A 20,382-nucleotide genomic window follows, 5' to 3' on the forward strand; every position below is an offset into this window, starting at 1 on the left:
TGGTTTTGGACAGCCATTTTTCTATTGATTTGTTTCACGGCGATGGGGATGGGGTTGCCATCTAGGCTCTAGAGTAGGCAACTGACGTGATTTTTGTAAAATGCCGAAAGCGGCCATACACTAAATTACCGCCTGGTTTTGGAGAGCCATTTTTCTATTGATTTGTTTCACGGCGATGGGGATGGGGTTGCCATCTAGGCTCTAGAGTAGGCAACTGACGTGATTTTTGTAAAATGCCGAAAGCGGCCATACACTAAATTACCGCCTGGTTTTGGAGAGCCATTTTTCTATTGATTTGTTTCACGGCGATGGGGATGGGGTTGCCATCTAGGCTCTAGAGTAGGCAACTGACGTGATTTTTGTAAAATGCCGAAAGCGGCCATACACTAAATTACCGCCTGGTTTTGGACAGCCATTTTTCTATTGATTTGTTTCACGGCGATGGGGATGGGGTTGCCATCTAGGCTCTAGAGTAGGCAACTGACGTGATTTTTGTAAAATGCCGAAAGCGGCCATACACTAAATTACCGCCTGGTTTTGGACAGCCATTTTTCTATTGATTTGTTTCACGGCGATGGGGATGGGGTTGCCATCTAGGCTCTAGAGTAGGCAACTGACGTGATTTTTGTAAAATGCCGAAAGCGGCCATACACTAAATTACCGCCTGGTTTTGGACAGCCATTTTTCTATTGATTTGTTTCACGGCGATGGGGATGGGGTTGCCATCTAGGCTCTAGAGTAGGCAACTGACGTGATTTTTGTAAAATGCCGAAAGCGGCCATACACTAAATTACCGCCTGGTTTTGGACAGCCATTTTTCTATTGATTTGTTTCACGGCGATGGGGATGGGGTTGCCATCTAGGCTCTAGAGTAGGCAACTGACGTGATTTTTGTAAAATGCCGAAAGTGTCCATACACTAATTTACCGCCTGATTTGGACAGCCATGTTGTTGTAGCGGGTAATTTGAATGAGATAAATCGTAACGAAGTCATTTAAGTATAATTAACTTTGGTAATTAATGATTAAAGGTGTGTCTTTACATTTGCATTAGACGATGATGAAACTTAACTGAATTGATGTTTAAATTGGACTATTAATAATGATTAAAGTTAATTATAAAATTATTTTAATGGTCATTGTTGTCAATTTATGTGCTACGTGGTTCGGTACAACAGGCAAAACGATTTGGTATTTGAAAACAATTTATTTAATTAGTTAGTTAGCTATATATACGGTTTTTCTGGAAATTGCCGAAATTTAATTTTTTTTGCGTTAAATGGTTCGATAGAACCAATAGAAGTTTTAATTAGTGTTTTTTCTTTCTTTCTTTTGGAAAATGCCAAAAATGAAGGGACAATTTTACCGCTAAGTTTTCGCGCTGTTATTTTATGAGAGTAAACGTTCGAATTTACGTTGATTAGTATTATTTAAACGTGTTTAAATGGCATTGCGTTAGACAATGGAGGAGTTTATTGGGTTTTAAGTATAGTTTTTCCACTTAAGTGATGTTTAAATGTCCGAAAATTTTGCAAGAGCATTATAAGATTAATTTAAACTTGTTTAAGTCGTTAATTAGCTTTAATTTTGTTTTGTTTCGAAAAATGCCGAAAATAAACACACTACTGTACCGTGTTTCGCAGGCTTTTTTGTTGAGAGAAAACGTTTTAATTACTTTGATTTGTAATATTTAAACGTATTTAAATGGTCTTGCGTTATTATATTCAAATGAAGTCGTTATTTAGCTTTAATCGTGGTTTTTTGGATTTTACCGCCTAGTCTTTTGATTTGCCGAATTACTACTCTATTTTACCGCCTAAGTCGAAAGCCAAGTCAATCTAGCCAAAGGGTGTTTTCTAGCAGACGACGCATAGTCGGAAAAGTACTATTTTACTTTCGGCAATTTTCGGCAGATTCCAAGTTGGCGGTAATTTAGGGATTGCCTTTGTCGGTAACAAAAAATTTAATTGTATTAATGTATTTGTTACTGACTTACGGTAACTGTGGTGCAAATTTATAATTGTTTATTTAATTTCCAAGTTTATTTGAGTATAAATGGCGTCTATAAAATTAGTTAAATCATCTCAAGATTATAATTTCGGCGTTTGGAATATTACGAGCGAACAAAGCCATATTCTACCATCCCAATGCACACCCACCGGAACAAACGTTCTCTGCTCCGAGTTAACAGAAGAAAATAAAAAGCTGTGTAATTTCTGCAGGTAATTTTAACCCTTTAAAATAGCTCTATCGAAATTAATACGCTGAAAATTATTTGTCAGTAGAAAGAGTTAACTTTAGGGCTTTTCTTAATTAGATATGAGACACAATTAGCACTACCCAAATTACCAGACATGACATTTGCCGATAATTATCTGAAAGTAGAACACGCTAAAGGCTTTGGCATCTCTTTTAACTGTTTCGACGCGCTGGCTGAAGTTCAAAACCCCAAAAATCTAATGAAAGTCGCGGATGCTGAAGCATGGAGTGAAGCTAGGTTTGTAGCAGTAGCGCTAACTTACCATGATCCATTTCTAGCGAAATCCCATAGATCCTATTGTCTTATATTGTTAGAGATGGTGCTAATCAAGAGGTGACTGAAGTGGTCAAGCCATTTGATTGGACGTTTTACACTACATACAAAGGAACTCTCTTGGGGTTGGATGGAAATAAAATGCAGGTTTTACCAACAACGGAAAGAATTGATTTGGAAAAACTCAAAGTGAAAGAAGAGATAAAATTCTATGAAGATATTTGTTTATTTGAAGATGAACTGGCTGATAATGGAATCGCCCAACTTTCAGTTAAAATGGTCAGCAATCCTGAAAGTTTTCAAAATTCCCTGATTTTTTAATTGGTTTTCTTCTAAATAGAGAGTTATGGCCAGTGGATTTTTCATATTAACACGTTATTTCCTAAGAGTTGATAATGTAGTTGCTAAATTTCATGATACAAGAATTTATCATGAGGTATAATTCATCTCCAACATTAAATTTAACTTAATTAGTTCCCTTAATTATTTTCTTGATCAATTTCTTAGACAGGGAAAGATTACATGTTACGAGAATGTTGTACCAGAGAAGACAAATTATCAGCCATAAGCGTAATTAAATAAAAAGTTCCTAATTAATTAACATTAAAAGAAACTAATACTAATTATTTTTCAGATTCCTACATCAGTTTTAATTAATCCCCCACAATTAGCGGAAAGATTAACAATTAAAAGCATCCAAACTGATATTTTAAAATTTCCTGATACTTAATTTAGATGTGATTCTATACTTGCAACTTCTATTGTTCTTTTGTAATACTATTATCCAATAAAAAAGCTTCACTAAGAAAAGTAGTTGTTTTTCTAAGCCTTTTTTAAGTCATAAGAACAATTTCTTTCTAAGCCTTTGTTCCGTCATAAGAACAATTTCTTCCTAAGCCTTTGTTCCGTCATAAGAACAATTTCTTCCTAAGCCTTTGTTCCGTCATAAGAACAATTTTTTCTAAGCCTTTGTTCCGTCATAAGAACAATTTTTTCTAAGCCTTTGTTCCGTCATAAGAACAATTTTTTCTAAGCCTTTGTTCCGTCATAAGAACAATTTCTGCCTAAGCCTTGTCCCGTCATAAGAACAATTTTTTCTAAGCCTTTGTTCCGTCATGAGAACAATTTATTTCCAAGCCTTTGTCCCGTCAATATGCGTCATGACAATTTATAAGCCTTAGTCTGTCAACGTGAGTCATGACAATTTATAAGCCTTAGTCTGTCAACACGAGTCATGACAATTTATAAGCCTTAGTCTGTCAACACGAGTCATGACAATTTATAAGCCTTAGTCCCGTCAACCGGACAATTTCTAAGCGCTTTTGTCATTGAAACAATTATAATATTAAGTCAGTACATTTATTTCCAAAAGAGAGAGGGAATCAAATTGAACCATCAAACGAATGTAACATTCGCTTGCAAACCACGACCTACTTTATACTTGTTAGCAAAAATCAAAATGATGAATTCCTCGCTCTTGGAGGTCATAATGGTACCTTTCGCGATGTCCTCGGCGCAATACCTAACATAGATACCCAACAACCAAAACGGATTACGAATGCACCAATGCGTTCCAGGGCCGTCGATCGCGACTATAATCCAACTTACATATCTCCTCTGTAACGATCTTCCGTTCTTATTTCAACCCTTTCAAAGACGCACAGTCCATCCAAAGGATGTCCCGTTCGGTTAAGTCTACGGTCGAAATTAAAGTCGAGAAATTCAACTCTGACCTTTTGACCGGCGGGTGCCTAAACGATATAAGTTTATACCACCACAACGTCATGGACGGTTGCTACGTTTTTTCTACCTGAATCCACCAACTACAATCTTGGTACGGTTCTGTGCGTACAGGATAGTTAGGGGTTTGAATCATTTGCGGTTCGGTGACATTTTGACCACAAACGGGTGCGCCTAAGGAGTAATTACTTTATTGGAGTTAACTAAGTAGTTAGTTAACCATACCATAGTAATCTCCATCTACAACTTGACAAGTTTCTCCGCTGGTTCCTGTTGGGCAATCGCAAGTGCAATTTTCCATTTGATCTCTGTAGGGTCTGAGGTAACCTGTATTTTGACATTGAACCGTGTCCTTGTTAGAGCACTTGTCCCCGCAACTGTACAACATATTAGCAATCTTGCGGTCCCTGAAGCTGAGTCCGTGGTATTTTCCCATAAGTCTTTGGTCATGAACGTTCTTAGTAACCAAGGTATTCTTTTCAAACGGACGGTTGCTGAAAGCCTGCAATCAATAATACGATCGGACTAATTGTCTCGAATTGCGTTTCGTTGATTGCGTTTTACCATCATGTCGTATTGCATTTCGGATTGTATGTCGTACGGAACGTTAAAGGACTTGTCACGTGACTTGAAGAATTGAGGTTGCATACCATCTTCGATGTTATCTTCTAAAAGGACATTGTAATTGTCGCGATCGCTTCGTGATTGTTCGTGAAAAAATCCAATGGCGTGTCCGATCTCATGGATAATCGTGTCTTTCTACAGAATTACTATTATCTTAGGAACAGATACTACGAACCGGTATCTCTCACGTGATTCTTACGTATTCGCATCCTCTACCAATTGAAACATCTTGTCCTCTCAGCGTGAATATTACATTTCCAACCATAGACCAACATCTGCCATAAAATTAGCACTACTTCAACGGACAAGTAAAATTTGGACGGCTTACCCTTCCTGGTCGTGTCTGAACTTCAAATACCAAAACGGCCAATGTTTCGTATTGCGTTTTTCAAATTTCAAACACGTGTTGTCTCTCCAATGATCAATCGCTTCTTCAATTAGGGCCCTTAGTTGCGGAGGAACGGCTGAAACGTTGACCCCGGTCAAAAAAACCTACCTTATTCGCGATGCATGGGCCGAGGCTTAAAGCGCGAGTTTTAACGGACAAATCTGGGTCAATAATTTCGACTGAACATTTTGACCGAGATCTCGCGTTAAGCCCCGGTACACACAATGGGAATAAGGTGGATTAGTGTTCTATGACCTACAATTATGAAATTCATAGACGACTAAATGTCCGGGCCATAGTACAGTTGGATTGTCCGTCGCTTTACGCGGTTGCAAATCACCCGTACTACTTTCTTCGTCGTCTTTCGCCAGGGCGATATCCCCATCGACTATAAATTCGCCATCTTTGTTTTTTCTCGGATTGGCGCCAAAAATATTGTACTAATTCAATCGCGAACGGAACAACTCCCTTTAATTAAGCAAATTTATTTATTTTTCAACTTTATTAACTCTTACGTTGCGTATAAATGGATTATTATCCAAAATTTCCTGGTCGAGTTCGCTAATATTCTGAAAATAATACAGCCATTGTACGCCGTAACAAACATGGCCGCCCTCACCCTGCGCTCATTGCCAAAAAACCGTTACGATAAATCAGAGAGAATTTAGAAGGGGAGTAGAAAGGGTGGTTTGGAATGTAGCGCAACGTCGTCTGCTAAACGTTATCTAGGCAGGTCGATTTCCGGTATGATGCGTTTGTAACAGAGAGATTTTAGAACATGTGACCGGAAACTCGCATACCCCAAAAAGCTCAACGCGACATCTTGTTTGGGCGTCATCACGTTTAATAGAGTCAAAGGGGGGGCCTTCGACTCCCCTTCTAAATTCTCTCTGGATAAATTCAAACTTACCTGACTAATTCCGCTTCGTTTTGGAACATTTTCATCCAAGTTTCTCGTTTTCAAAGGCGATGAAATTAAAGTTGAATGTGATTCCTAATTATTAATCATTAGAACATAATTATAGATTTTCAAAAAAGTTCATATCGCGATTTTATTTGCGTTGTACTTTGAGTTTTTGGATTTTTTCGTTATGGCTTTCAATGAAGTCTTTCTAAAATTATTCTATGGTAAATTTCGATAGCGTACTATTTATTGTTTTTTAACTTACAAGATCAATGGATTCATTTTTTTCATAAGGAAACTTTACTAATCGCCCCTGTTAGAAGTTTTTTATTTTAAATTATTTAAGGTCTATTTAAAATAAATTTTAATTACATTTTCGAATTTTAAGAATGTCGGTTCACGATCGTCTATTTGAATTTCGCCGCTTTTGACCGACAAAATTGTAGTTGAAACTAGAAGCGCGGCAAATAACGAAACAAAATTCATTTCAGTAAATTATTTTAATAGTTTAGGGTCTTATACCGATGACAACGTGTGTTAAAATGATTTTAATTTTGCTTGGGGTATGTATTTATTTTCTGTATTCGTGGATTAAACCCCTATCAAATTTATCAACACCATAAATCAGTAATTGCACGAAGGTCAATGAAATGATTTAATTGTAACCTTTAATTAAAACCCGTATAATTAAAATTAAGCGGGCTCTTTTGTACGCTATAATAGAATACGTTATTCATTAAAATTCTAGTTCTCTCCAAACCGCTCAAAGAGTATAATCACCACAGCTTTCTGCGCCCAAATTCAACTTATTAAAAAATAGATAGGTCTTAAAGCAGTTCATACAAAGTTCATCCTCGCGAGTCCCGCAGCGTAATTCGGTCATTCTTATATTAACGTTTCGCGTGTGTTGACGTGATGTTGTGGTTTACCGCGTTTGAGCTCGCGTAATTAGTCGCGTTTCTAATTAAAATATTGTAATTAAGTGTTAATTAAATAAGAAATTTAAAAGATTAAACCATAGTAAAGAAAATGTCGGAGGAAGAGGCTGAAAATTATAATATGGAGGAACCGAATTTAGAGAAAGTTGAGGATCATGAACGACCTTTTGGTTGCGAACGTTGCCAGAAACGTTTCAAAACGCGAATTCACCTTAAACGTCATATGTTAACGCATCCATCGGAAAAACCATTTCAATGCGACCAATGCGAATACAAAGCTCAGTATGATTACAGTTTAAGATACCATATATTATTAGTGCACGCTTATAAAGCCAAAATCACTATTTCGAAACCGCGTAACAATAATGTCGTTTTTGTTAACCCTAAACCCGCCTTACCAACTACGGTAACAACCGCATCTCCTCCAACATCGAAAAAACCCAGATTAGAAATTGTTAAACCGCAAACCCCGGTAGTTAGTCCATTACCTGTAATAGTTAAGGCACAAGGAGCCCCCAAACCCGCGTTAGAAACGTCACGAGGGCAAGCTGTCAAAGTAGTTAACCAGCAGCCAAGGCCTAAAACGCGAATTGTTAAAATAGTTACTGATCCAAGGTTGAAAACGCAAAATACCCTACGTTTTGTCATTAACCCATCAAAACCGGGGAAAATAATAAACCCTGAAACGCAAAATACGCAACTTTTGACAATTAACCAATCAAAACCACCACCACAAAATACGCAACTTTTGGCGACTAACCAATCAAAACAAGGGAAGCTAATAAAGCCTAAAACAGTCCTACGTAAACCGCTCTTTAAATGCAAATTATGCGAGAGTTTCTTTGTTAATCAAGAATTACTTGATAAACACGCGGAAAAACATGTCGGACATCGCAAGAAGTATAGCCAATTTTGTTGCCATAATTGTTCAAATAAACCAACCTTCCAATCACAAGAAGAAATGGATGAACACGTGTTAACGCATCATGGCAAACTCAATAAAGTTTATCATTGCGACGAATGCGATTATCAGGGGCGACACGAAGAGGGTTTGAGGAGTCATAAATTATACGTTCATGATTACAAGGCCAAGTTTACAGTTAGGAAAGTTCAACAAAGTAATATTGTATTTATAAGACCAATGTCGTCTGCTACTACCGACGTCCCCAACTCGTGAAAAATATAAACATTTCGCGTTCAAATTGATGTAAATTGTGAAAAATTTAAAATTTCAAATAAATTTTGTTTATTATGCAATTTGTAATTGTTCATTATTTCAAATAGAACATTTTAAAAAGTTCAATGCGTTATCCAACCAAGGCTTAACGCGTGATTCATCTCAAAACTATATTTGTAACGTTTTTAGCAAGAAACTCCCGTAGTTTATTTTGAATTTCGTTCGTCATTGTTTTTGAAAGTACCAAATTTTGTGACCGGTAAATCAAGCGGTAACATCTACTTGTTCTAACCACGCCCTCAATCGAGTTGTCCTTATATTCCTCCAATAATCGCGTTTCTTTTAAAATATCACCCAAGAAATATCTTAAACATCGTGTAAAACTTAATTCGTCAAAATTTTCAGTGCAACACCAAAATGATATATCGTGAGGTGTTTCTAAAGGGTGTTGAACGAGTGTCTCACGCTCGTCACAAGTACTATAAGGTTCCTTATAAGATAGTTCCGAAGTTAAAGTCAGTTTTAAGTCAAATTGATTGATATCAACGCGTTTTCCTAATGTGAAGACGTGCACAATGGCGCCATGTAGTCGAAAACCCTTTTCTTGTTTCCTACGTTATTGCAATAAGTACTTGCGCGCCATTTTTAGTGCAACCTGACCACCCTCGAACCTAAGCCTAACACACCCACACTATAATGAATACTAAGGGAGGAGTCAGGTTGCCGGCTTCTTATCCCCCAGTACGTGTCAACTTACCTAAATCCGGTACAATTGTACTTGGAGTAATTTTCAGGGTTGAAAGGTTCAGTTTCTCTTAACAGGAAATCGGCCTCTGCTGCTAACTGGACTATTTTCCAAGTATCATCCCAACGTCTCTTAAATGGACCATCCGCGGGGGTCCCCCCTTGACCCGCGCACAATGTGACGATGACCTTCGCGTCATAATTTTCCCTTACAATTAAAAGCTTGTAGCAACTGAAATAGATTTAGTTACTTAAGCCTTGGCTAGCTAGGGTAATTTTTTTTTCACATTTAGGCCTACAAATTAACTAGGTGGGCGACCTTTGAAAAAATTGTCCTAGAAGTCTTCGATTATTTTTCATATTCATTTTTCCATCAATATGTGGAAAATTAAAGCGAATTTGAGTTAATTTTAATTGTTTAATTTCATGATGATCATGTAGTTTTGTGGCATCCACGTCTTGTAGTACATGACCACCTATAATGTCAATTATTAATAGTTTGGTGTTATAAAAAACCACGCGGTTCCATTAGGCCTACATGTTAAAAGCTCTACAATGACCTATGACCTACCACGTGATAGAATATAATCTATGTTGGATTGGCGTTCAACGCTGGATTGCCCTACTTGTTCGTAACAAGTAGCGACTACATTGAATTTTTCAATGCCTTTGTTAGCTAATAAAGATGCTGCGAATGAAAAATCGCCCTCACCAACTAGTAAAATCGTTTCAGACGCCATTTAAGCATAATAATAAGCTTACAATTAGTCATAAACAACTAACGGTACCATAAACACGTGACATAAGACAGTCAAATCTGAACAACAACAAACCATACCAAATCAATATAGTTTATAACGCCAAACTGAAAAGTATGAAATTTGTATGGCGTAGTTTCAGACCTACCTAAATATATTTTTTGTTACAATTTGAGAGCAGATTTCCGTCTGCTGCTACCATGGAGTAATATTCTAGGAGAGCTAAGTGTAAAGTATACACTTTGAAGGAAACATTTTCTCTCCAATATAACATTTCCGATGGCAATATTAAAATACATACTTTTAACCATTTCAGCTCCTGACACAGGAGTCAAAGGCAAATTAGCACAAATTTTGTGGTTAAAGAATAAAAACTTTGACATTAAAATTGGTAGAACGTTTTTGATTAAGGGTACTTTCCAGTGTCGTCTGAAGTGTTTTTTTTATTAGAAAGGAGACGAGTTTCTCTAGAACTTTAGTTTGGAAAATGGATATCCTTCAGGCTTTCAGTTTTTGTAATTAGCCGCGGGGCAGCTTGAAGGTAATTAATCGCGGCTTCCTTTGGGAATTGGGCCACTCTAGTTTTGACAGCAACTCTGGGACCAACTTGAAATATAGTTGATGGTTAAATTGGGCTGGGGCACGGCTGGAGGAACACGGCAGACTCCCGGGAACCAAAGATACATACCTATCACTAACGTAGCTCCCTTTTCCACGGTACTGACTGATACAACTTCACTCGTTAGATCCTTGATATCCTAAAACGAGAAATAATGAGCGGCAAAAGACTATCTCTCAAAGCCGCTCAAAGAATTAACATTTTTAATTGATTAATTCGTCAACCAATTAAACAGTAATTAGATATTTATTTAATCCTACGTTAGGATAGGAAATTAGGATTAGCGCCAAGGTGAATTTAATACTTAATTTTTTTAGCTTTAAAATAGGGTGGGCTCGCAATTAATTGCAATTGCAATTTGTATGTGGTTAACGTATTACTAGCTAACAAGTATCGTACGTAACATTTTGTTCAATTGAAGTAACGTTGAGCAACGATATAATAATACGTAATTGGGGAGTCGGGTGAGGGTTGGTACACTACACTCTTTACACGTTATTTGCTCTTGCTATACACCGTGACAAGCGGCAATTAGCAGATCATTTTTTTTTCTTTTGCCACTTTTATGGGCAACAAAGTCATCGATTTATCTTTGGTAATAGGGTTCTAAAATATTTTAGAATTGATTTTTTTTCACTACTGTCTCTAACAACGTGGCCTTTGGTTAGAGATGACGTATTATTGTTCTTGTTTTCACTGGCTAGCCAATGAGAATGCGCATGGTTTAAAGGGAGTATGACACCACTCGGAGAAAACACTTAATTACTTGTACTTTAGCCAGGTTAATTTCCAACTTTTGGTTTCACGTACAGCGTACTAGATAACAATGTTTATTTACCATCAGGGTATTTCGGAATAGGGCTTACATATATGAGCACTTTATAATTAACGTCATCCCTAAACGCTACGATTAATTGCGATAAGTCACATTTAAGTTAACTGTTAGCTGAGTATTAAAGATTTACTTAATTGGAGAGATACTAAAACGCTACAGTTATATTGATATAGTGTTTGAGCGGCTTGGTTTGCTCCGTTTGTTTTTAATTTTTGGTATTTATATTTTAAACGATTCTCATTGGCTAGGCAACATTCTCCAGAGAGTATTTTGAGGAATTAATTCTAGATTACACATTGAGATTTGCCGCGCCTCAATTTAGTCAAAATTGTAATGATTAGATTTGCGATTGGCTGACGAGGTCGTCGGCCATTTTTCCGAGACGGAGCGAACCAATCGTTTCTCTCGGTTCAAATTGCACCAATTTTGCGAACTTTCCTCATTTTCGGAGCAAGATTTGCGACGTAATTTAATTTTGTCCATAATTACGTTTGATAAGCGTTTTTTCTTGGGAAGTGCCACGACGGGTAATTGTAAATTACTCGAATTAGCACCGTTATTGATAGATGGAGGCGTATTACCGCCGGAATTACCTCCGTTACCATTGTTACAATTAACTTGAGCCATCACCGTATCAGTCTGAGTTAGCGGTAAAATGGCCGAGCAGTCATTCAAGGATTTACGTAATTCCAAATTAATTTTCTCTAATGTTACTTGTTCGACGCTGGTACGCGAATTTGATCTCCGTTTCGCCAAAGGACTGCTATTATCGACGTTACTGTAAACAGTGTGTTGATAAACAGAGTGTAATCGAGTAATCTTGCCCTTAAGACAAGGGCAAAATGTTTGTAAAAAAGTCCTTCGGTATTTTTGACTTAGTAAACAATAAAGCAAGAAATTTCCCGCCGCGTTAACGGCAACTAGGAAATTGGCAACATTGCCGATACCGCGAATGAACGCGCCTAAACTAGTCTTGTCATCAATTTCGGTAAAGGTATCGTAAAGAAGAATGACCGCCGTCGGTAACTGACAGACAAAGAACAGAATAACAACCGCTATCAACATAACCGTAATTTTGTTTTCTTGCGTCGAGGAGTCTCTGGAAGAATCGCGTCGACACGTCATGGTCTTACGCGTCTTTTTCGACAAGTGGACAGAACGAATCAGAAACGAATTAAAAATGGCCAGAAGTATCAAGGGAATGAAGATAAACACAACCACGGTGAACCAATAATAGATGGTCTTGTACAAATTATTTTTACCCAAATCCGATATCATGTCTTGGATTATGGTGGCGTTTGTTTTGGGGTCCGTTTGCTCAACGATGGTCCATTCAAAGGGCGTCGGTAACGTGCAAGTGAAACAAAATAGGGCCACGAACATAATGGCCTTCTTAGCTCGCGACTCGGTGCACAGTATTTTGCCTCTAATTGGATGACTGACCACGATGTACCGCTCGAAGGTAAAGGTTACCGTTAACCAAACCGAAGTGTTGCTACAGGCGTCCGTTAACATCAGCGCGAACGGTCTTAGTCGCCAATAGATGTAATACTCGACGCTACGCGATCTAGGGTAATGCGAAACGGACAACGCGAAGATAAGCACCAAGTACAACATATCAAAAATAGCCAAGGCGGCCAAGTAGATATTGGTTGATGAGCGCATACGTCGACGCGTCATAATGAAGATAGTTACCGAGTTTCCGATGACTCCGATAATCATAACGAGCGGCACCATGACGCGTTGAATCCAGAAGCGAACTTGGTTACGGAATTCAATCATGTTTTGATTTAACGGGTCCTCCACTGAGGACCAGGACATTAAAGTGTCGTTACTATTATTACCGGGTAAATAGGACATATTCGACGGAGACATTTTCTTGCAAATGACGTTCAGGATCAAGTCGGTCACGTTTGACGTTGCCAAATCGTTGCCGTTGCAATCAAAACCACCTGGACTAATGGATGACGTCATTTTTTTCTGGTTTTTATTTCTTCAATCGATAATAGTTTCTTGACTCTTCATTCATTCATTTTAGTTCCATCTTTCTCTGAATAAGAAAAGAATGGTTTAAGATTGTAATGCAACTTCTATGAAAGTCCTGACTGGCTGATAATCAGTGCGTAGCGGTTCTAAACGAAAGGCCTAACCGATACCAATAAATTTTGAGATCTTATCATAGTCCAATGTCTGTCTCCATTCAACCATACTAAGCGAAGTGGAAGGACTCAATCTTTGGCCCAGATGTAAAGAAATGTTGTCGTAGAAACTATTTATGTCTATTATCACTTACGAGACAATTCCGGCGGGAAAATCCTGACACGACAGAAGTTTGGCTGGCCCAAAAATTCCCCTGAAAATCTTACACTTGTATAAACACGTACCAAGAACACTCGGCTTACGAAAAACGCGCGCAAAGACAAAAATCAGAGTGTCTTAACTCGAATCTTCTTTCTTTCTTTCTTTTTGACAATTATTTAACTCCCGAAAGATCTCTAAACAAAGGGACAGTAAAGTCTTCCAATAATCCAAACCGAGCCATAGTTCCATAATATATTGAAAAAATAACTTCGTGACACTGTAACTTTAAAAAGCTAAAATCGTATAACACCATTTCGGTTTCCCGCAATAATTTATGGTTGCCTTTTAATAGCTCAAGAATTTTAAACTTAAAAAGTAGGCTATAGCCCCCAATTCGCTGACATGTAATCAACTCTTCCCATACCAGAACCACGCAGACATATCCGTCATAGTTTAACATTATCGCAAACTAACCCTTGCCCGCGGTAAATCATGCCTTTAGAAGAAAAAAATAGTCCACCGTTTCCCATAACCACAGCAATGCACACTTCTTAAACTTATCATTTAATTAGTAATGATTCAGAAAAACCACAACTTACAATTAACATTTGGTCCATGCGGAAGACGGTTGGTCGTATTGTACTAGTACAGATGTATTATACGATCTCGTTGGCTGTAGGGACACGGGATTTGGTAAGTTAACGTAAGCGTAGTGAGCTATTCGTTCAAATGTCCAAGAACGTGCACGTATCTATCTTCTTGGCAAAGTTCCTTCTAGTAGAAATTAGTGTGTCGGGCGCTAAGTTAACGCGCGCGCTTTCTTTGTTTTTTGGCACTTAAGTCGCTGCTTGGTAAGAAGGCGGCCCTGGTTCCATTTGCTTTCTTATAGGCGATAGCTCTTAGAGAGAACGGATGTTCTGCCGCTATAATTACCTGCCAAGTTTAATAAACGTCCTTGATTTGAAAGAACGAAAGACGTAAGAACGAGAACGTACGTTGCTCCGGACGGGGACACCACCGTTGGCTTCAACCAAACAACCAACCAACCGCAACTCGCGTCCGCCCCCAAAACTGAATCTGTCAAAACAAGATACGAAAATGATCAAAATAAAAATACAACATCTCATCTCAGACTTAAAATCGTCCGTTTAAATTTCTAATAATATTGGATTCTACTCCTACTACTACTACAGATGGCTTTTAGTGTCTTTATGAATTAGCAGAGTTACTCGAGTACTGACGAGCTGAATATTTAGAGCTACAGCTAAGAGCGTTTAATGGGGACGTTAAGTATTCGTGTTCTTTAATGGTTGGTATTTCAAGGCCACTTTCATAAAATTATTTCATTATTTCGCCAAAAACTATAAATCTTAATTCTCTGTTCCTTTTTAGAAATAATTGCAAACCTAATCGGCTTAAGCCTAACATTAGCAAATCGGAATCACGAAAACCCTTTTTTTTTTCAAATTGAATTTTGGGATTTGTGTTTAGCCAGCTAGCTCTTCAAAGACAAGACAGACAGACAGACTACAGGGCCAAGATTGTCGAGATCTCTCGAACCTCATCTGTCATTGAAAGATGACTATAGGCGATTTCCATTCTTAAAATGAGCGTCTTCTCTATATTAAAACGCCTTTAAACCGTACTACATTTCAGCCTGTAACTCGATCGATGCAAAATCCGAAAAAGAACCCATGCAGAAGCTTAAAGCTTTTAAAGCCTAGTAGTTGGGATAAATTCGATGCCAATTTCAATGATGAATTGATTCCGTTAGGATAGGCAGTACCTTGCTTAGAAGGTGTACTTAGAGTAGACGCAATTGCATGTGCAAATAATTTTTTTTTCTAGCTAGCCGAGTCAGGTGAAAATAAAACCTTCGCAATTTATTTTTTCCGATGAGAATTCTCTCTTTTAAAACGAAGAAGGGAACAGATGGACGAGACAGATTATTAAAAGCCAACGAAAACTTTAATTTCGAACCATTCCGACCCCCCCCCCCACTATACAGGGTGTACCCCAAAAAAAGGGTGAGGGTAGAACGAAGTACATTGTATATTCTATGATCGCCATTTTGAGGCGACATTTTTTCACAGAAAAGGGAGACCTAAGCCTTCCCCCTAACACAATTTATGATGATCTTTGGAATGTTTTAGGGATGACCCCTTAATTAAATTAGGATTGCCTTTCAGTTTCTTATGTTAAATTCAAGGGCTCATCCGTAAAGCACTCCAATCATCATCATAACTTGTGTTAAAGAGAATCCCCGGTATATAGCCAGCCTACAATTCAACTTGTATATTATAAAAATAATTCGATTAATTTCGAAGTTCGATAACGACTAGTGCACAAAGGATTTGATCTGGCTTCAGTTAATTAAATTAAATTGAAATTAAACCTATGTAGGCACTGGTGGATTGAATTGAATTGAATAGATCTAAATCCTTATAGAGGATAGGAAAATTGGCTAGGTGCTTTTTCTCAATGCGCAATTAGGAATTCATACAGATAATATGAATAATTGTGGCCTCAAATCTCTAACGTTAATTTCTATGCGCGCGAGGTGCAAGATAAATTATTCGTCATGGATAATGATTAGTCTAGTTTTTCCCACAAAATCCGCCTAGAAACGCTGAGAAAATGGCACACAATGATTCCTATCAGCTATATGCATTCCTGTACTAAGAATTAAAGTCTACGGGTTACCACTTGTCCTTCAGTTATTAACGAACCAAAACAATAGGGTCTAGCTCGCTCTAGTTTTATAAATTTTTAAAACACGGCCTTAAGCTTCTTTATAATTAAAATAAGCGCCTTATTTACGGTTAATTCCCATATGGGATTATCATTGACAATTAATATTGATTATTATAATTTAGGCTATAAATACCAGCCCAAATTTCTTAAAATTAGTCAAATTAATTAAGTTCATTCAAACAAACTTCTCCTTGGAATTGAATTTCGAATTTCCCCAAAGATTTCAAGAGATTAAAATTTTTCCATTAAAAGTAAAACCAGATATACATTTTGTACAGGGTGTTACAAAAACGTATGATGGTAGGACCGAAATACAGTTAGTGGTTTCTATGGGCAATCAATATTGAGTGGAAAATGGTCTATACTTCTATGACGTGTTCCCATCCTAACGGACATTCAATAACACACAAGATATGATATGAACATTGGATTGTCTTATGGATGACACCTTAAGAAACTGAAAGGTACGTGTCATCCGTAAAAGACCCCAATGTTCATCCCACTAGACTTCGTTCCTACAATTACTATTTTTGAAATAACCTGTGTATTTTATTATATATATGGTGCATTATATATATGGTGCATTACACCTAACTGGGTTAAATTCTTCTTCTCTAACGAAAAGAATTCACCTTACACTGTTACGAAAACAAACCCAACTTAAAACGAACGAATGTCATTTATTTTCCTTTTATTTTGTTTTATGGAAGCTTTTAACTCGTGAGCGAGCTTTTTAACTTTGTGGTCAAGATATCTCGCGAGGGTTTAGAGAAAGCTTGGACGCGCACCACCGTCATAAATTGGACAACGCGCCTCGCCCCGCCTTGCCCTACCTTGTACCCATCCCCAATTTCCCCAAATGGACGGACACAGCACCAGGTTTAAACAAAAAGATAATACCCAGTAGTAGCCTTAGCTTAACATATAGGCTTAACATGACCAAGGCTTAACAAAAGAATTCTCCTCTCTCTCTCTCTCCAAAGAGAGAGCGAAAGACTTTTTCTTTTCTTTTGAGCTTTTTCCGTCCGTCAATTATGGCGCGAAAAAAAACAAAAAAAGGCGGGAGGACGGAGGAGAATACATTTGATGGGTCCCGCCAAAAATGGCTTGACATTTTCGTGGTGTAATATTGTCTTGACAGACTGGACACGAAATGAAAATTTGATTAAAGTTTGCGCAGGCTTTTCTTTTATTTTGAAATTGCTTTCTTCGTTGGTTATCTTTAGAAATGAGTTAGTTCTAAATATCAAAGCTCACCTTATGGTAACAGCACCCAGCTCTTAACCGCGTTAAAATATACTAAAGTATAAAGCTTGTACTGTCATTACTGCATTACTATATTAACGATTGGCGTGCTTGAAAAAGTAACTCAATAACTTGTCCTTGCGTTCACGACGCCGATTGAGAATGTTGTACATATTTTCTTATCTAACTCTGTTAATCAACTGTGTTACAATCAACTTAACGTTCTGAATTTTTGTCGGGTTTATTGCGACTTGCTTTAACAGTTCGGTCACGTAAGGAAACTAGCAAAAGAGTAACGGCATCCTTCAAGTTTTTACCAAGCATTAAGTCATAGTAAAATTGCATTAACTGCCGGTTGAAACTTGTCTTGCACGCGCACGGCTTTTCTTTATTTGCATGTTGCGCGTGATACGTGATAAGATATTAAAGAGGGGAAGGAAACTTGTCTTAAAACTAAAAGATTAATTATGAATATATTTATATGGCCCTTATATTCCTATAGCCCCGGGGAGGTTTATACATACATACATTTAATTAAGGTAGATATTAATTAGGTCAAGGTGAATTAATAGTTAGTGTTGATCTATCTATAAATTGATCTTCGGAATAGAGAGTATAATAGACGTATCGCCTTAAAATTCCCAAGACGTATATAAGTCTGGACTAGGCCATTAATTACTTAAGAAATTAATTAATTATTGAAGTCTGATGCTAATTAATAATTCGGCAGTCATAAGCTACGAGAAATCTTAATTACAACCTTATTGAAATTGACATATAATGTTTGAAACGGGGGCCAAGGTTTGATTCGGAATTTGCACAATTTGAAATAAATAATAATAACTTTTAAACCTCATTTTCAAATTCTGTGTTTTAAATTATATTCTAGGTCAAACCAGGGATAGATTTAATTTTAAAAGTAGGAATGGAGAACAGAGTAATGTGGGCGCGCGTCAAAGTCCCGGACCCCCTTCCCCGGGACGTGGGGGGTATGAAAGAAGAGGCGGGTCATAGCGACTGATAGGTAAAAAGGAATTACGTATTTTTCGCCGTCCCCGTCAGTAACGTCATCAAAACATAGTTTAAGTGAGACAATAAGATAATTTAAACTTTTCGCTAATACGTGTTGGAGGGAGGGGCTCTTTACTGGGTTATGAGTCGGACTGAAGTAAATACTAACCGTTCTCCATTCCTACTTCTAAAATTAAATCTATCCCTGGCCAAACAAAAGCTATAGTTGTCAGTTAATGTTAAGAAGGATATATTTCTTTAGAATAATATTGCGTTATTAACAATTAAGTCAACTCGCTTAATTTGGTAACAATAATTATGTTCCGATCATATTAATTATATATATAAATTGCACCGCAGCTCCGACAATAATTCCTTACCCAAGAACAGAAGTACCTAATAATTCTTTTCAGCTGACCGTCCAAATTAACCACGACTTTATCTCGAATTGAACGGCCACATCCGGTGCTATGGGTCAAGTAATTTAACACTGACCCTTTCTCTCTCCATCCCTTCATGTAGAAAGAACAAAGCGTCAAAGCGTCAAGAGACAGAGAAAGAGAGAGAACTCTTATTTGCTTTCATTTTGAAGTTTGCCTCGAGGCCAAAACTCATAAGTAAGCTTAAGTCTCTTTTCAACTTCTTCAATATTCTTCTTGGTTAAAAGAGTAATTGTGTAAAACCAAATATATATATAGTATTTTGGGCCCATTTCACCCCAAAAAGCTCCAATTTTGCCTCGGGATCGATAAACACAGTATACTATAAGACCTCTCTCTTTCTTGGTGCAGTATATAAGTGAACTTGGGTTTGGCCATGGCTTAAGCAACGCTCGCGTGAGAATTGCTAGGATGAAAATGAAGGGTCGTGTGCTGGGACTTGATCGATTTTCAAATCCGCTGATTTTAATATGTGGATACTCTATAATATAAGTGCATGAACGTTGGTTGCTCTTGGCAATATGGCTATACTTATAGCTTCCTAAACAGTATAGCGTGTACAGGGCTGTAATTCAATGCTTTTTCTGTGTACACATACAGGGTATTCCCCAAGGAATGCTGCTGGTAGAACTGAAGTACATTTTGATGGTTCAACGGGCAATCAGTTTGCAGTCGAAAATTTTATATCAAGAAGTGATATCTAGTTTACTAGAGAGAGGCTTAATATGCATAGCGCGCCATAGTCCCAGTCCCCCTTTCAAAATACAAGGGGGGATGTAAAAGGAGGCCGGGCTATTTCGCTGCCTCTCCTCAGTCGGAAAATAAGATTGTAATTTTCGTCATTCGCGTCGCGCTGACGTGAGTTTTCAAGAACCAATGAGATGCTGGTTTTAATTTAGAGGCAGAGGGGATTAACTCCGGACCTACTATACGTTTGGACTGGAGATAAAGCTGGAAACATGGCGAACTTATACCTTCTCTCTAATAAACTAGATATCACTTCTTGGTTATATACTTCTATGACAAGGCCAGGGACCATCCCTAAACAATTTACGAACATTAAGAGTGTTTAGGGATAACCCCTTAGCTTTGTCTTTCAGTTACTTTTTCCATTCCAATTTTCATAACTTTGGTTCAAAACGTTATACAGTTTCGACTCAAAATTTATCGCTCATATATAGAACTACCCAACAGAACTTCAGTCATATAATTAAGTACTATCCTTTATTGGAACACTTTTATTTACACTATCCCTTTAGTGGTATTTCTTATTTTATCCGAATACTAAATGGAAGGAAGTCTTATGGGATTTCAGTTATTCATTCTTTGTCTGTCATTTGGGAAAATGCATTTTTGTAAACTAATAGGTTGG

General features: G+C 37.5%; 4 protein-coding genes across 7 annotated transcripts in view; 1 reads left to right on the top strand and 3 right to left on the bottom strand.

The window, feature by feature from the left end:
- The first annotated feature begins 1,911 nt into the window (after positions 1 to 1,911).
- Positions 1,912 to 3,342, top strand: LOC149654375 (TIP41-like protein). Its single transcript, XM_089845845.1, has 6 exons — positions 1,912 to 2,221; positions 2,317 to 2,496; positions 2,574 to 2,811; positions 2,873 to 2,968; positions 3,040 to 3,102; positions 3,167 to 3,342. The coding sequence occupies exons 1-6, from the start codon at positions 2,055 to 2,057 to the stop codon at positions 3,260 to 3,262; spliced, it is 840 nt and encodes a 279-aa protein (XP_089701971.1). The 5' UTR covers positions 1,912 to 2,054; the 3' UTR covers positions 3,263 to 3,342.
- Positions 3,343 to 3,875: 533 nt separating this feature from the next.
- On the bottom strand, positions 3,876 to 6,959 carry LOC149654376 (blastula protease 10-like). Its single transcript, XM_089845842.1, has 13 exons — positions 6,561 to 6,959; positions 6,454 to 6,501; positions 6,352 to 6,396; positions 6,195 to 6,278; positions 5,800 to 5,853; positions 5,544 to 5,724; positions 5,225 to 5,360; positions 5,096 to 5,171; positions 4,837 to 5,031; positions 4,498 to 4,774; positions 4,343 to 4,446; positions 4,141 to 4,283; positions 3,876 to 4,054 (listed from the first exon to the last, which is right to left on the bottom strand). The coding sequence occupies exons 1-13, from the start codon at positions 6,672 to 6,674 to the stop codon at positions 3,928 to 3,930; spliced, it is 1,584 nt and encodes a 527-aa protein (XP_089701968.1). The 5' UTR covers positions 6,675 to 6,959; the 3' UTR covers positions 3,876 to 3,927.
- A 147-nt stretch (positions 6,960 to 7,106) lies between these two features.
- On the bottom strand, positions 7,107 to 10,634 carry LOC149654377 (ferredoxin-fold anticodon-binding domain-containing protein 1-like). The gene is made up of 7 exons (XM_089845843.1): positions 10,494 to 10,634; positions 10,107 to 10,411; positions 9,954 to 10,027; positions 9,619 to 9,864; positions 9,367 to 9,523; positions 9,061 to 9,279; positions 7,107 to 8,914 (listed from the first exon to the last, which is right to left on the bottom strand). Exons 4-7 carry the CDS (start codon positions 9,785 to 9,787, stop codon positions 8,461 to 8,463), a joined length of 999 nt encoding a protein of 332 aa, XP_089701969.1. The 5' UTR covers positions 9,788 to 9,864; positions 9,954 to 10,027; positions 10,107 to 10,411; positions 10,494 to 10,634; the 3' UTR covers positions 7,107 to 8,460.
- Positions 10,635 to 10,651: 17 nt separating this feature from the next.
- Positions 10,652 to 20,382, bottom strand: part of LOC149654378 (FMRFamide receptor-like) — a 44,569-nt gene continuing 34,838 nt past the window's right edge. For 2 of the 4 annotated variants that reach the window (XM_089845840.1, XM_089845838.1), the window contains exons 2-4: positions 14,556 to 14,637; positions 14,160 to 14,493; positions 10,652 to 13,309 (exon numbers count right to left, since the gene is read on the bottom strand). In XM_089845840.1, the coding sequence (XP_089701966.1) occupies positions 11,578 to 13,233 (1,656 nt within the window). In that variant the 5' untranslated portion in view covers positions 13,234 to 13,309; positions 14,160 to 14,493; positions 14,556 to 14,637 and the 3' untranslated portion in view covers positions 10,652 to 11,577. Of the gene's footprint in view, positions 13,310 to 14,159; positions 14,494 to 14,555; positions 14,638 to 18,950; positions 18,969 to 20,382 lie in introns of those variants that run through there. The other 2 variants (XM_089845839.1, XM_089845841.1) reach the window with 2 other exon arrangements.

This window comes from Phalangium opilio, unplaced genomic scaffold (assembly GCF_054372755.1).
Source record: "Phalangium opilio isolate 3A_F unplaced genomic scaffold, DU_Popi_V2 ptg000079l_1, whole genome shotgun sequence".
NCBI lineage: Eukaryota > Metazoa > Arthropoda > Arachnida > Opiliones > Phalangiidae > Phalangium > Phalangium opilio.

Coding starts and splice junctions, on each gene's coding strand:
- LOC149654375 (XM_089845845.1), top strand. CDS start 2,055: ATGGCGTCTATAAAATTAGTTAAATCATCTCAAGATTATAATTTCGGC. Junction 2,222..2,316: donor AAGCTGTGTAATTTCTGCAG/GTAATTTTAACC, acceptor TTTCTTAATTAG/ATATGAGACACAATTAGCAC. Junction 3,103..3,166: donor ACAAATTATCAGCCATAAGC/GTAATTAAATAA, acceptor ATTATTTTTCAG/ATTCCTACATCAGTTTTAAT.
- LOC149654377 (XM_089845843.1), bottom strand. CDS start 9,787: ATGGCGTCTGAAACGATTTTACTAGTTGGTGAGGGCGATTTTTCATTC. Junction 9,280..9,366: donor CTAGGACAATTTTTTCAAAG/GTCGCCCACCTA, acceptor AATCTATTTCAG/TTGCTACAAGCTTTTAATTG. Junction 8,915..9,060: donor TACAATTGTACCGGATTTAG/GTAAGTTGACAC, acceptor GCAATAACGTAG/GAAACAAGAAAAGGGTTTTC.
- LOC149654376 (XM_089845842.1), bottom strand. CDS start 6,674: ATGAATTTTGTTTCGTTATTTGCCGCGCTTCTAGTTTCAACTACAATT. Junction 5,725..5,799: donor ATAATCCATTTATACGCAAC/GTAAGAGTTAAT, acceptor CGATTGAATTAG/TACAATATTTTTGGCGCCAA. Junction 4,055..4,140: donor GATCGTTACAGAGGAGATAT/GTAAGTTGGATT, acceptor TATCTATGTTAG/GTATTGCGCCGAGGACATCG.